This window comes from Phalangium opilio, unplaced genomic scaffold (genome assembly GCF_054372755.1).
Source record: "Phalangium opilio isolate 3A_F unplaced genomic scaffold, DU_Popi_V2 ptg000209l_1, whole genome shotgun sequence".
Taxonomy (NCBI): Eukaryota; Metazoa; Arthropoda; class Arachnida; order Opiliones; family Phalangiidae; genus Phalangium; species Phalangium opilio.
Window position 1 is genome coordinate 799,526 of NW_028324217.1, and position 14,897 is coordinate 814,422.

The 14,897-nt window shown below is 36.4% G+C and overlaps 3 protein-coding genes and 1 pseudogene across 4 annotated transcripts in view; 3 read left to right on the plus strand and 1 right to left on the minus strand.

Moving 5' to 3' along the window:
• mGluR (metabotropic Glutamate Receptor) overlaps positions 1-1,567 on the minus strand; it is a 110,307-nt gene extending 108,740 nt beyond the window's left edge. For both annotated transcript variants that reach the window (XM_089855520.1, XM_089855519.1), the window contains exon 1: positions 1,272-1,567. The gene's annotated coding sequence lies outside the window, so the exon portion shown is untranslated. The remainder of the gene's footprint in view (positions 1-1,271) is intronic.
• Positions 1,568-7,560: 5,993 nt separating this feature from the next.
• On the plus strand, positions 7,561-8,624 carry LOC149618141 (uncharacterized). Its single transcript, XM_089853957.1, has 6 exons — positions 7,561-7,721; positions 7,890-7,984; positions 8,057-8,161; positions 8,241-8,315; positions 8,383-8,475; positions 8,538-8,624. The coding sequence occupies exons 1-6, from the start codon at positions 7,646-7,648 to the stop codon at positions 8,622-8,624; spliced, it is 531 nt and encodes a 176-aa protein (XP_089710083.1). The 5' UTR covers positions 7,561-7,645.
• Positions 8,625-8,771: 147 nt separating this feature from the next.
• LOC149618142 (ubiquitin domain-containing protein UBFD1-like) lies at positions 8,772-11,929 on the plus strand. Its single transcript, XM_089855524.1, has 8 exons — positions 8,772-8,854; positions 9,121-9,318; positions 9,398-9,577; positions 9,646-9,822; positions 9,895-9,926; positions 10,002-10,173; positions 10,270-10,352; positions 11,179-11,929. The coding sequence occupies exons 1-8, from the start codon at positions 8,821-8,823 to the stop codon at positions 11,287-11,289; spliced, it is 987 nt and encodes a 328-aa protein (XP_089711650.1). The 5' UTR covers positions 8,772-8,820; the 3' UTR covers positions 11,290-11,929.
• Positions 11,930-13,282: 1,353 nt separating this feature from the next.
• LOC149618143 (alpha-crystallin A chain pseudogene) lies at positions 13,283-14,176 on the plus strand (annotated as a pseudogene).
• The last annotated feature ends 721 nt before the right edge of the window (positions 14,177-14,897 follow it).

The following is a 14,897-nucleotide window of genomic DNA, read 5'->3' on the forward strand; positions in this document are numbered from 1 at the left end:
ACCCCGGTAAAGTTGACCAACGAGTCCCGAGTTATAACTTAAGGCCTTTTCAGACTACACTATGATCTTTCATGGCGATTAAACTTAATTAAAATTGTACCTTCATCATTTGCATCAACTTAATTCAGGTCTAGACATTGATGATATTACCAGACTGTATGGTCAAGTGACCAACAACCTTTTTAGCGGCCTACCAGCGAGATAAGGTCGGCAAGTTCATTTTCTTCTAATTCCTATTGTTATTTCACCGTACCAGCCTGTGTGGTCACGTGACCAACAACTTTTTTAGCGGCCTACCAATGAGATATTCCTCAAAACGCACCCAGAGAAGGTCGGCAAGTTTACTTCTAATTCCAATTGTTACTTCACCGTGTTATTTAAGGAATTACAACGAGGTACGAAGGCATTTATTTTAACCCGAACCACGCTGAAGTACTATTTCCGGTGTAGTAAACGCGTGAAGCCATAGGCCGTCCAAGACGTTTGAACCCAATACGCCTTGTTGTAAACAATAGAAAGTACAAGAATAGTTGTATAACTTTGGCTTCTTCTTTAGTCCCGGTTATCTCAACGTTTGCGAAAGAGATAGGTAAGCTAAAGCTTTCCTTACTCCGGTACAGAGCCTGGACGCAATTCAAACAATACGGTAACTCGAAAGGTTGAAGGTTAGATTCCTTTAAGGATGGGGTGCAAGGAAGCTCGCGATTTTCACGTCGACGACAAACAATGTTTGTACTTGTCCCCCCCCCGGTTTGTCTAAAGCTGTTTGGGTGGGTATTTGCAAAAGGGGCTGATTTTTAATTTGGGTTTGCAACATTTACCTTACATTCTTGGTTGGTATAAGAGATACTAAAGGTATTTGCGTCAAATCCTTCGATTATGGTTAAGGTTTTGGACATTGCGGGTTCAATTTATATTTATGATTTAAACTATAATAGAGTTGCAAGTGCAATTGCGAATCGTGTGCAATTCAATTGCAACAACCGCGCTATCTACAACTGCAGCAGACAAGCGGCATCAAGTATGGTAATGATACGTTTAAATTTAGGCTTAATACTAGTGGCGATAAACGGTTTTCAAAAATTTTAGGTAAAAATACTGGCGTAATAAGGATAAAAGGTTCCCAATAAAACCATTTAAAACTTCCCAAAAACCCAAAATTAAGTTTCATAGCGTCGCGTTTCAATGATTAAATGCTAATTAAACAAGCATAGATACTAAGACCAATAATCCTTTGACTAACATCGTAAAGTACTTAAATAAAAACTCACCGTGCTGTCCCTTTTTTAAAGATGCTGGTAGCTGGTCCCTGAAGAAAGTCCAGAGCAGTCCAGTCAATTTTGGGGGGTGAGTCTTGATTCCCCAGAAGGGTGTCGGTGTCTTCCTGTCCAGGGAAAGAAGACACCCAGCAGGAAGAAGTGTCCCTGCAGAGAAGGTCTCCAACGCGGGAACGAGGACGGGGACGGGTACTTGTCTCTTTCAATCGAGTAATACTTGTAGTCGGATTATGGTTTGACGAAGCAAGCGTCTTTCTCGTGTCCCGGTGTAGCATCGACTGCCGCGATATTTTTGAGTCCGCTGCTCAAGGCTTTTTGGAGCCGCGTCTGCTGCTACTGTTTTCTCTCTCTCTCCTTCTCTCTCTCGCTCTGTCTTTGGAGCCGGCGAACGAGGAAGGACTTTGCTCTGGTTGGTCGGATTTGGGCTCGACTCGACTCGGAGCTAAGAGGAACTACCGGGGATGGATATGCATCGATCTTAGCGCCACTCTGACGACCCTGGCTGCAACCAACGGACCGACCGACCCACGGACGGACGGACGGAGCCTGAATTTTCCAAAATGTATATCCCGCGAAATATACATCTTCCGGAGGACATCTGAGGTACTGAAGTGACTGGGGTGGTAGCGGCGAGTCCCCGGGAATGTAGATATCGCGTTTCTTTCATAATTTAATGTATTCTGTAAGGAATTGAAATTTTCATTTTTGGTAAATTTAATAATAATGTTGAAACCAAATTAAAAAAATAATTATTATTATTATTATTATTATTTAATAATATTGCTCACTAATGTTAATTTATTTTTATGGTTAGTATTTTAGGACTAATTAAGACCAGGTTAATTTAAAATATTTAAGTTAATTTAAGAAAGGTTGGAATTATATAGAGGGCGTTCCTTTGGCGATTTTGAGTTTAAAATGTATTATGTAACTTCTATGACCACTTGACCGGCTGATTTTGATTGAGTAACCCACAAGGGATGCATGCAAATGACCCCTAACACAAGTTATCATCATGAACATTGGAGAAGTGTTTATGATTGGATGACACACAATGCTAAATATGATGATGGGGTTCATCTAATCATAAACACTTGTCCAATGTTCAAAATTATAACTTGTGGGTTAGGGGGTGCAATGGTGCATCCCTTGTGGGGGGGTCAATCAAAATCTAAGGGCTGGTCTTAAGGCTCCTTCAGACGATCCAACTTTTTGACTCAGCTTGATGGGTCAACTCAAGTTGAATCAACTAGTTGGATCGTGTGAATAGACGCTGGATGAGTTGAGTCACCAAAAAAGTTGGCTAGGAAAAATTGGATCAGTGATCCAATTTTTGCTGACTCAACCATTTCATTTCATTTCTTCAGCCAATCAAAATGAATTACAAAAAAACTTAAAAAAGCCTTTTTCGCGGGTTATTTCGTAAGCGCCAAGGTAGGTGGCGCTTAAAAAGTTCCATTTGGTGGTAAAAGTTTAGTCGTGTGAATGGGAAGGATTTATTTCACTTTTCCCTTCAAAAGTTGGGCAAGTTGATACAACTTTTTGACCCATCGAGGTGAGTCAAAAAGTTGGATCGTCTGAAAGAGCCTTTAGAAGTTACATTTAACATTTTCAATTTCCCATAAACCATCCTAACAGACCTTTCAAAACACCCTATACATGAAAAAGTTAGATTTATTGCCACTTTTGCGTATAGAGTCATTATTGCCAGCGACACAATACGCCTTGTCAATTATTCGTTTCCGCAACTAGATGCAATAATATTTGCTGAAGATTTTCGCCTTAAAAGAGCGTTAACCCTTTTTCGGACAAAATATCCAGTAGGCCTATTTCAAAAACCTTTGCCGTTTCGTTTTTTCACCCAATGTATCGGCTGAGATATACAAAAGTGTGCAAAAAAATTGCTTTATGTAATATCGGCAATTTTTGCCAATATTATGGAGAGTATAGAGCAAAAGTAGCCAATAGGAAAAGGGGAAATGTTACGTGTTCTCGGCCAATCAATAGGCGAGCGTACTCTTAGAGATGCCGAAAGAAACTATAGACCACTAGCAACTTGGAAAGTCCCGATTATTACTAAAACATAAGTTAATATCTTCCATAAGTCTGACTCTTGTAATGTTAAAAGCGTCGAGAATGACGACCTCGGCAGCTCGGTTGTGACAACTGAGTCAACTCAAACCTTAATTCGCGGATCTAAGGCCATATTTGCCATTTAACTTGTATATACCATGATATAGTATTATTTTTAAACTAGTCCTTGGGACCAGTGACCCCCCCTTAGCGTCTAAAAAAGATCTGGAAACTGGTCCTTAGGACCGGTCCCACCACCTTGGTTATCCTGATAGATTTGCAACTACTAAACTGACACTGAGGACCAGAAACCCAAAAACACTTCGTGAACTTAAAAACTGGTCCAAACTGGATGGATTTTGGAGACTATAGCTATTTCCCAGACTGCATGCCACGAATGAGATCTACCTATGACCTAGCACAGGTCACCTGGGTCAACCATACGGAAACCAGTATGATAAACTCAAACCAAGAGGGACCCAGTCTGATAAACTCAAAAACCTATCACAGGTCACCCGGGTCAACCTTAACGGGAACCAGTCTGATAAACTCAAACCAAAAGGGAACCAACTGTCTGATAACTCAAACCAAAAGGGAACCAACTGTCTGATAAACTCAAACCAAAGGGGAACCAGTCTGATAAACTCAAAGACCTATCACAGGTCACCCGGGTCAACCTTACGGGAACCAGTCTGATAAACTCAAACCAAGAGGGACCCAGTCTGATAAACTCAAACCTTACGGGAACCAGTCTGATAAACTCAAACCAAAAGAGATATCTAAGTTTTCGCGGCGACTCTCCAAGAAGAAGAGTTTAAGCCCCCAAGTTGCTAAGTAGATATAGTAGAGTTTGAAGAGTTGGTTCTCGCGTGAGTGGCCGGAGGATTGTGGGTATGGGGGGATTGGGGGTTGGAGATGAAGGTAGGAAGGAATAGTTCTCTCTCTTTACGGCCGATTTGAACGCCAGGTGGCACCATGGGACGACGCGGATGGAGCAAAAGAGAAAGGGTACATACTAATGGCATTTCTCGATACCCATCCCTGCCTGGTTGGAGGATAGTAAGCTATACTGGGATAGCGAGAGGGCTGCATCGCCAAGAAAAGGTTTCGTTTTGGTACAACCAAAAAAAGAAATAGGATGGTACCAGCAGTAAGAAATATGTAAAAATCCTTCCTAGGAACACATCCCCAAAAGATTGCTCCATACGCGATATAAAAAGTAAAAAAAAATACCCTTGTATTTTGAATTTAAATATTTTTAACCCCTAAAGAAACAGATTAAACCAAAAGTTATCATAATCAATCAAATTATAGCTTTGTTACTTTCAAGTTCAACAAGAATGCATTGAATACAACCATAAGTTTATAAGTGATATGTTCCCTTCCATAAGTATGAATGGCATTACCTATATAAGTTCGTAATGCTACTGAGATGGACTTACAGTACTCGAGATAACTAGTTCGAGAAGGAGAACGACGGAATTAAGCGAGTCAATTGAAGTCCTAAGCTACACTCACACCCATGGTGGTTAATTCATTTTGCATGCAGGACCAAGTTCCATCTAGGTCCTATTTAGTCTGAACTTACTAAGTTACCCAAATTTGACAGCAGCGCCCCCACTCACCAGGCGTACGTCCCTCGCTTTACCCTGAATCTATGACCTCCCTACTTCAATCACTTCAAAATTACAAGCTCCAGTTTCTAAGTTATAAGAATTTACAAACTTATGGATGGAACATATCACTTATAAACTTATGATACACCTAATATTAATTATCACCCCCCCCCTCGTCTTATATCTCTTATGTTATGCTATGAACTTTGACCCAAAAGCTATCCTAGGCTATATTGTCTCGATAACTTCGGAGTGTTTTTATTCAGTGAGTGGGGGCTTCGATTTCGTAAATAATATTATAACTAAATATAAATACGGGACTTGGGGGGATGGGGGTTTGGGGGGTGGCTATTTTTAACGGGCGGTATACTTCAGATTTGGGCGATTTACTTTGAAACTATGAATATAAATTTTATCAAATAAGTATTTTGAATATTAAAACAATGATTCTTTATTTAGTTCTTTTTTTATTATTTATTTATTTCCCTACAATACATAGTTTACAGGGCATGGAGGATTCCTACCATTAAAACGAAGGAGACCAGGTGACTTAGAACGTAAAATAGCAGACGATTTTACGCCAGGGTTCATACAACTTTTGGAAAACAAATGTTCCAGGCTTTTCCCCATATACTTCCCTGAGTTTTCCAGGATTTTCCGGTATATTGAGTATCCTATAATATCTCTAATATAACCAGTGTTTTGAGCCTCCAAAGTATAGTGTAATGTTAATCCTACGGAGGGAATGTTCACGAATATTTTGCTTAATTTAAATACTCGGTCCCTGTTTGTCGATAATTTTACTAAAAATTCTAAATTTCCCCGAGGTTTATTTCCCTAATTTTTCCAGGTTTTCCAGGTTTGTATGACCCCTGTTGTCTCCTTGTGTTACTGATAGGAATACTCATTGCCTGTAAACAATGTATATCCTCTCGATAGTTTGAAGGAATATTTTGATATTTTCTGGGACAACTATAGGCCTAATTAACTCTTAATAATAAACCCCAATTATTTCTTCAAAAGAAAAAGGGACAAAGTATAGTACCCAAATAAAGAAAGCTCAAGATATCCTTAGAGAAAACAAACAATCATAAAGTAGGCCTAACCCAAACCCAACCAAAACTTTTGCCTGAATATAATAATATAAACAAGTGGTCTTAGAGTGTCAAGAACCCGGGGTCATATCGTATGATATGGACAGAGGTCGTCCTTAGAAACAAAAGCAATTGGCTTGGTTCCGGAGCCTAAGCCTTAACCAAACTATAAATAAGAACCATCTTGAAGTATCTAAGACTACGACTACGAGTGGACACTGTACGAGATGGGGTTTGGGCAGGCTTGGCTAACACATATATATAACAATATGGTCCGGAACAGAAGTAAATAAACCGAATTGGTACAGAAGTTAATTTCAGATTCAAATATGACCCTTTGGCGTGTTTTGTGTATTTAATTTAAATCTAATTATTGTGTTTATGTTTAATTTCTGATATAATTACCTAACCAAGATTAAGTTAAAATTTTTAAAACAAGTTAAACTAATTTTGGTAAAAAAAAAAACATTAAAGTATTGTCAAAATTAACCTTGAAAATTCAAAATTCAAAATGCAATTTTGAAAAATTCCAAATTTGAAAGACGTTGTAGGGGGTTCTAACGGAGTTATAATTAAAATACCAAGGACACGACTAAGGAATTCGTATCCTTTAACGAACTATACCTAGCTAGGCCTATACATCCTAAATTTAAAAGTCTAATTTAATCCAAGGATGTTGATTACTATGACGTAATTGGGCCACGAAATAAATCGCAATTAAATAAAATAAAAATGTCAAATTAATAACCGAACATTCAAACTAATATTAGAATAAAGTCCAATGTACATAGTATGACGTCACTACAGCTGTTTAGAAAGGGTTAAATAGTGAAATAGTTTGATTGAAATGTATAGAATTTAGTGTAAATAACTAAATAAAGAAAAGAAAGAAAAAGGTTCGATATCCGTCACGCTGTGTGAACAGCGGGCGACCGGAGATGCCCCCGAATGATATGTTTATTTAATTAGAACCAATACCGTAAAAGGCGGGGAGCGATGGATAAGCAATAAAGATAAGATCATAAGTGATATGTTCCTTCCATAAGTTTGTTAATCTCTGGTAACTTAGAAACTGGAGCTGGTAATTTTGAAGTGATTGAAGTATAGGTCATAGATTCAGGGTGAGAGAGGCGCTGCTGTCAAATTTGGGTTTAGTAAGTTCAGACTAAATAGGACCTAGATGGAACTGGTCCTAGCTGCAAAATTAATTAACCACCTGCACCGAGTGTAGTTAGGACTTCAATAGACTCGCTTAATTGTCGTTCTCCTTCTCGAACTAGTTATCTCGAGCTATCTCTAGCATAGGTAGTGTCATACTTATAGGGAACATATCGCTTATAAACTTATGCATTAGATTATCCGTAGCTCCGTGCCTTTTGCTTCTATCTTTCTAAATGTTTTCCAAACTTAAATATTTTTCTTTCGCAATGTGTATAATATATTTTCAATATCTCAAAAAGCGCGAAAACTTTACATCATTTTGGTTTGAAAACTTTGGCGTAACGGTTCTGTTTCTGTTCATTAATACCGAGGGAAAATACCCAATTATTTCGCCAGTGTTTAATTATTATTTCAAACATAAATAATGAATGAATACCGTCAAATTGGTCATACGTTCGCGTTGACGTTTCTATGCATATTGTGTGTTTTTCATATTTCAGGTAAGTTTAACCATAACTCCGGGGATAATTGCAATTGCAATCTTGGAAGGGACTGAAAATGTCACGGAAATATTCTTAAGAGTGGTCTCTTCCAAGATTGCATACAAAAATCTTTGTAGTCCAAAATTAAATTAAATTAAACTAATTATTTTATATTTTATATTTTAGTGTCAAATATTAACCATTATGGTTTATTAACCGATGACGAACTAACTAATTGGTGTAACGAGGTTTTTCCCGATAATAATGGAACCGGTCGAAAGGTAAAATTAATATATTTACATTAATTAAAATTAATCGAAATTAAACTAATTAATTTAAATTAAATTAAACAGCTAAATAGCCCATTTAATTGCTCGTACCAATGTGGTAAGGATAATTCCAGCGATTGGGGTGATATTTATATAGTAGAGGATTCCACAATATGCGGAGAAAATGGGGTATAATTAACTTAATTGCAATTAAATTAAATTAAATTAAAATTTTCCTCATCTAATAAATTATATATTCTTTCAATAGCAATGCTCCAACGGTATCTGTGTACCGAGAGATGATTTTGAGATATGCCATAAAAACGACGGTTTTTTCCAAATTGTACGAACTTAACTTTAATCTACATTAAGCCTTAATTGCAAATTAAATTAACTTTCGTATTTGATAGGTTACTCCGTGCATAGCCTCGTGCTACCATAAAATGGCGTCCTACGAACTATTCAACATAACAATGGAGAACGGTTCCCCGTGCTACAGACTGGTAAGGCTTGCTCTTAGAGATAGCTAATTAGTTTAATTTCAATTTAATTATTTTCCTAATAGGGAAGCGAATACAGCTTTTGCGAAGATGGAGAATGCAATAAAAATATTACCATCACAGAATCCGATTCCGACGTGAAACAAATGTAGTTTTTTCTTGTTAAATTAATAAAAAACGGTTTTACAAATGTTCATCTATCGAACTTAATTATGAAAACGCAACTTTGTTAAGCCTATTTTTGAAACTAGAGGGCGCCGTATTCGTATTACGAGCTCGATTTCATTTTCATCGTCAATTGATCCGAACAGAACTGAACTGACTCAACACTTAAATTAAAAAAAAAAGATGGCGAGCGATGACAATGGAAAAACCAATGACGGTAAACTAAACTTAATTTTAACCTAATTTAACTTAATTCTAGATGAAAAATAACTAATTATTCCATATTTTACCGATATTTTTCATCTAAATCAGCCCTAAATAATAAAATTCCCTTAGTTAATCAATTGGAAAACTTAATTATCAGTGTTTAGGGCCAAGGCTTAGCGTTGTTGAATAAGCAATTTTTGTATTGAAGCATTTGAAAGTTTCCAAACTCAAAAGCTGTTCGGAATAGTTATAATATACTTTAAACCCCCGTTTTAGACACTGAAAACAAAGTCCCCGAATCTACGGACGAAGAAATGGCTTCCTTAAAAGATACTAAAGAAAATGTGCCTACAACAACAACAACAACGGAGGAGGAAAAAGTCCAAATTGAATCTGTGACGGCTGAAACACCCGAAAATAGCAACGGGATGGATCTGTCGTCCACCGCGGCTTCAACTTTACGACAAATATTAGGTTAGTCACTCAATTAAACCCTAATTAACCCTTTAAAATTAACTTTAAACTGTCAAATATGATATAATTGACTTCTTAGAAACATTGGGTGATAATCCAACACCCGTTCCCATACCCTCAACTTCTTCTTCTTCTTCCTCCGATTGTACAAAAGAAATGGTGGAATTTAAAGTAATATTCAATAAACAAAAACACGATGTAGTATTTCCTTTGGATGACACTGTTGCTGTTTTAAAGCTACATATTCAAACTTTAACGGGTAAATAAATTAAAATAATTAAAAATTCGAACTTAATTAAATAATTAATTAATTAATGAACTTAATAGGGGTCCCTACAACGATGCAAAAAGTAATGTATAAAGGCCTTGCCAAAGATGATAAGACACTCAGGGATTTAGGGGTAACTAAGGGAGCTAAAGTAATGGTCGTTGGTTCTACGCTAACTGATGTCTTATCGGTAACGGCACCAACTAAAGAGGAATTAAAGGAAGAAAAAGCTGCCAGTAATTAATTTAATTTAATTTTATTTGCATTAAATTAAAACCCCTTTTAACCCTTTTTTCTTTGCTTTTTAGCGTCTAGTAAGGAACCACTTTGCAAACAAAAGGTATAAATTAAATTAGATAATGCTCATTTAAATTAATTAACTCTAAAATTAATTAAAACTCTTGTAATTAAAAAGATGCATAAGAAAATTTTGGATAAAGGTGTTCCCGAAGACGCAATGCCTGGTATTAAAAATGCCAAAGATAGTTTGCCCGCCTTCCCTTTATCAGGGATGCTTAATAAGTCAGGGGGAAAAGTTAGATTGACATTCAAATTAGAGTCTGATCAAATATGGATAGGAACTAAAGGTAATTAATATTCCCCTTTTTGGAAGGTTTGATCTATTCTAATTTTAATTGCTTATATTGATTAATTAATGATCTGATTTTAATTTTTTTTTGCAGAAAGAACGGACAAAATTCCCATGAACTCAATTAAAACTGTAGTTAATGAACCTATAGAAGGACACGAAGAATATCATATTGTGGTAATATTATTATGGCCTATTTTAAGTCTATTGTGTTATGGCCTGTTTTAAGCCTATTTTTTAGAGGGAGGGATAGTATGGGGAATTTAAAAATAGACCAAATAAGTCTGGTTATATTAGAAAATAGGCCAAATAAGTCTGGGAAAATTAGAAATAGGCCAAATAAGTCTGGGAATATTAAAAATAGGCCAAAAAAGTTTGGGAATGTTAAAAATAGGCCAAAGTAAGTCTTGGAATATTAGAAATAGGCCAAAAAAGTCTGGGAAATTTAAAAAAATAGGCAAAAAATTTGGGTAAATTAAAAATAGGCCAAAATAAGTCTGGGAATATTAAAAATAGGCCAAAAAAGTTTGGGGAAATTATAAATAGGCCAAAAAAGTCTGGGGAAATTATAAATAGGCCAAAAAAGTCTGGGAAAACTTAAAATAGGCCAAAAAAGTCTGGGAAAATTAAAAATAGGCCAAAAAGTCTTGGAAAATTAAAAATAGACCAATAAAGCCCAGGGATAATTTAAAATAGGCCAAAAAAGTAAGAAAATTGAAAATAGGCCAAAAAAAGTCTGGGAAAATTAAAAAATAGGCCTAAAAAGTTTGGGAAACTAAAAATAGGCCAAAAAAGCCCAGGGATAATTAAAAATAGGCCCAAAATAGTCTGGGAAACCAAAAATAGGCTAAAAAAGTCTGGGAAAATTCAAAAATAGACCAAAAAAGCCTTTTGTGATATTAAAAAATAGGCCAAAAAAGTCTTGTAATATTAAAAAATAGGCCTAAAAAGCAAGGGGAAAGTCAATAAAATATAATTTTTGGGGCTTGCTGTTTACACACAGGGAATCCAGCTAGGACCAACTGAAGCTTCTCGTTACTGGATCTACTGGGTTCCAGCTCAATATGTAGACGCGGTTAAAGACGCCGTATTAGGGAAATGGCAATATTTTTAAATAAATAAACCAATTAAAAAAGAAGTTAAAACGCGAGAGAAAAAAAAGAACTTGTAAATTACAATTTGTACAGAGTAGTGGCTGATACATTTTTACTGAAAACGGGGGCTCCCCCCCCCAACCCCCGCCTAAAGTTGATAAATAAATAAATAAATAGTTTCATTCTTTTCCCCTTTCTGAACTTTACAGCAAAAAAAAAAATATTAATAAAATAAAATTTCGTACGTTTATAAATTAATATTTAATATTTTAAAAAATTAAAATTAACAAAAGAAAATGGAAAAAAAAAGAATTAATTAAATTATAAACAAATGCCTCCTAATTAATATTCAAATTAAAAACAAACAGGACCCACATTTTTTATTGTTTTCAGTGTTTCTAGTCTATTTTTTTTTTTTTTTTGGTTTCATCACATATTTGGTTGAACTCTGTATTTAATTTTTGGCCCCCCCCCCTCCCATCCAACCCGTAATTTTTTGGCCTATTTATTTGGCCAATTACTGGCATTTATGGTTGGAAATGATTAATTTATAATTCAATTGATTTTTAGGTGAATTTAAAAAAATAAATAAAATACGCCTTTTTTTTTGAGAAGAAAAAATTAAAAGAAATAAATTAATAAAAAAAAACTTTGGTTTAATTTTTTTTCAATTATTTTAATTAGTTTTAGTTTAAGCCTACTAATTGTTTTAATTTAAGACATATTTTTAGGCCTATTAGACATTTTTGTCTGGGACAAGAAACGTTTACTAAAACGCTAATTGAACTTTAATCAAAATTAAATTAAAAACAAACTTGACCTTGACCTTGAAAAATAACGGAGAAAATATAAAATAAATAATTATTATTTTTTCTTTAAAATATTCATACATTTTAATTGCAATATTAACTTTAAGCGTGTTGAATATTGTTGAATATTATTTTAGGTCTATTTTTGGCCTACTTCCATTGAAATATATCGAAAATATTTAAACTGAGTCAGAATTCCCCCAAAAAAAAATTGCAATAAAGACGCCAAAAATACTTTGTCACATTCTAAAAATAACCCTTGACACACCCCTCCCCCCCCCCGCGGTAGGATTTTACTTATACCATCTAAAATAGGCCTACAAAGTACTACCAACACCTGCAATGACTAACAATAAAGAAAGGGTTCTTCCAAGAAATGGGCTTGAAAAACTAGTTAAACTTTAACCTAAAACCGTGGGGCTAATCACCCATAAGTAACGCCTACTTAATGCACTTAAATATTAATACTGTACAGTAACACTTGTACACTAAGTGCGTATCCCCTCGCCTAAATTCTAAACCAAAACAACCCATTTGAAAAGGAGAAAAAGAATTTTCTAGAAGGGTCAACTCAAAACCTCGTGATCTCCGATATGTCCTGGAAGTCCAGTCAACAAAAACGTCCCCCAAATAGATCCCCCTAGAAGCGACTAGAATCTACCAGAAAGAAAGGAAATTCAAAAATATCGCGCAGCCAATCAGAACGCAATCCGTCGTCTATCTCACTATAAACCAACCAATGACAGAGCCTCGCGCTAGACAAGCCTCGAGATCTTTCTAGAAATACGTGGAACCATAGAGACTATAAACCCCAAGGAGTGGAAGGAATGCCTCAACTTGTTGCCCCTTTTATCCTGGTACAGGGCGACTTCCGCTAAGCAAAATTAAAGGGGCCGGAAGCTCTCATGTACCAATAGAGTTATATCGGTTACGGGGAGGGTGACATTAAACTCCGCCCATTCGCCATTTTGGAGGCAGAATTTAACATGAGCTCTATAGCCACCAGAAGGTGACTCCATCTGTTGGCTTGTCAATTTCATTGGCTGTAAAACCACTGACGTCTCACCCCCCCTCAGCAAATATAACTCTATTTAGGAGCAACATCATTATTTGCGCTTGTAGAGCGGGGGACCTGCCACTCCTTGTGGTTTATAGTCTCTATGGTGGAGCTTTCTCGCCAAATCCCAGTTCAATATAAAAGCTGGTCTAGGGGTAGGGCCCCATTTCCGCACAATTTCGCAAAGAGAACGGAGCTCAAGTTACTACTACGAGCCTCTAAATTCTAAAGTACTATTACAACCTTCAAATACCTCAAGTGCTCAACGTCGCTAGCTAATTACAACAATTACTAAGAAGACAATGGCGTTTACTAGAAGTTTAATTCCAAGCTACAACCCCTGGTCGAGTTTCCGGGATATCCCCGAGTTCCCAAGTCGCCTCACGGACCAATTTTTTGGAATGGGTCTCTTCGACGACGACTTGGCCAGACCATCGTTGCTACAAAACTACTACGCGCGTCCACGCCGCCACCAAATGGCGCGTCACGCTGGTACATCCGAAATCAAGAGCGACGACAAGAAATTCCAAATCACCTTGGACGTCAGTCACTTCAAACCGGAGGAGATTTCCGTCAAAACCGTGGACAACAGCGTCTTCATTCACGGGAAACACGAAGAAACACGCGACGAGCACGGAATCATTTCGCGTGAATTCACGCGGCGCTACATGTTGCCCGACAACGTCTTGCCCGAAACCGTCCACACAACTTTGACAAAAGACGGGTACCTAATGGTGGAAGCCCCCAAGAAGGCCATCGAAGCCCCGAAACTCAAGGAACGCGTTGTTCCCATCAACACGAGCCCAGGCGCCGCTGCTGTCCAAGAAGAGAAGAAGCACGCGGTCGGGGACGCCAAGTAAAATGGGGATGGGCGCTTTTTTTCGCAAGTTATCATGAAGATATTTTTCTATTTTTAGTGTTTGTATTTTTCACATTTCATAATTAACTTCGTATTAAGAAGTATTAAATGGTAAAATTAATGCCAAATTTTTGTAAGTTCCTAATGTCATAATAATAATAAAAACTAAAGTTTTTCAAGTACTTTTGTGTTATTTCTGTATTAAGGCCCGTTCAGACGACACTATTTTTCTCGCTACGCTCGCTGTGCTGAGCTCATCAGATTTTCTGGCTTCACCAGCCTTTAGAAAATTCACTGTTCACACGGACAAAATTTTCTCACTGTTGACATGCTGTTGACCTCGGTGAGGAGATTTTGTCCATGTGAACAGTGAATTTTCTAAAGGCTGGTGAAGCCAGAAAATCTGATGAGCTCAGCACAGCGAGCGTAGCGAGAAAAATAGTGTCGTCTGAACCGGCCTTTAGCGTATAGGCAATGCATGTTATCAATTATTTAGCTTAAATACAGGCTACTGCCACTACTCCATTTTGGCGGGAAACATGTTGTCCCCCCACCCTAAAGTTAATAAATAAATAGCTTCATTCTTTCTGAACTTTACAGCAAAAAATAAATAAAATTTCGTACGTTTATAAAAAAATATTTTAAAAATTAAACAAAAACAAAATGAAAAAAATTCACTAAATAACAAACCATTGCTCCTAATTAACGGAGCGAAACAAAAACAGGACCCCCAATTAGGCATTTATGGTTAGAAATGCTTAATTTATAATTGATTTTTTTGGTGAATTAAAAAAACGTTTTCGAAAAATTAAAAAAAAAATGGAAAATTAAAAAATACTTCGGTTCTTTTCATTGATTGAAAATTTCAAGTATTTTAAATTTTAGTTAAGGCCTTTAGTTGCT

Bases quoted from the DNA above. Each gene is read 5' to 3' on its own strand.
- LOC149618141 (XM_089853957.1), top strand. From the start codon at position 7,646: ATGAATGAATACCGTCAAATTGGTCATACGTTCGCGTTGACGTTTCTA. The intron at 8,162-8,240 runs GTATAATTAACT...TTCTTTCAATAG, and splicing joins CAATATGCGGAGAAAATGGG to CAATGCTCCAACGGTATCTG. The intron at 8,476-8,537 runs GTAAGGCTTGCT...TTTTCCTAATAG, and splicing joins GTTCCCCGTGCTACAGACTG to GGAAGCGAATACAGCTTTTG.
- LOC149618142 (XM_089855524.1), top strand. From the start codon at position 8,821: ATGGCGAGCGATGACAATGGAAAAACCAATGACG. The intron at 8,855-9,120 runs GTAAACTAAACT...CCCCCGTTTTAG, and splicing joins CAATGGAAAAACCAATGACG to ACACTGAAAACAAAGTCCCC. The intron at 9,823-9,894 runs GTAATTAATTTA...TTTGCTTTTTAG, and splicing joins AAAGGAAGAAAAAGCTGCCA to CGTCTAGTAAGGAACCACTT.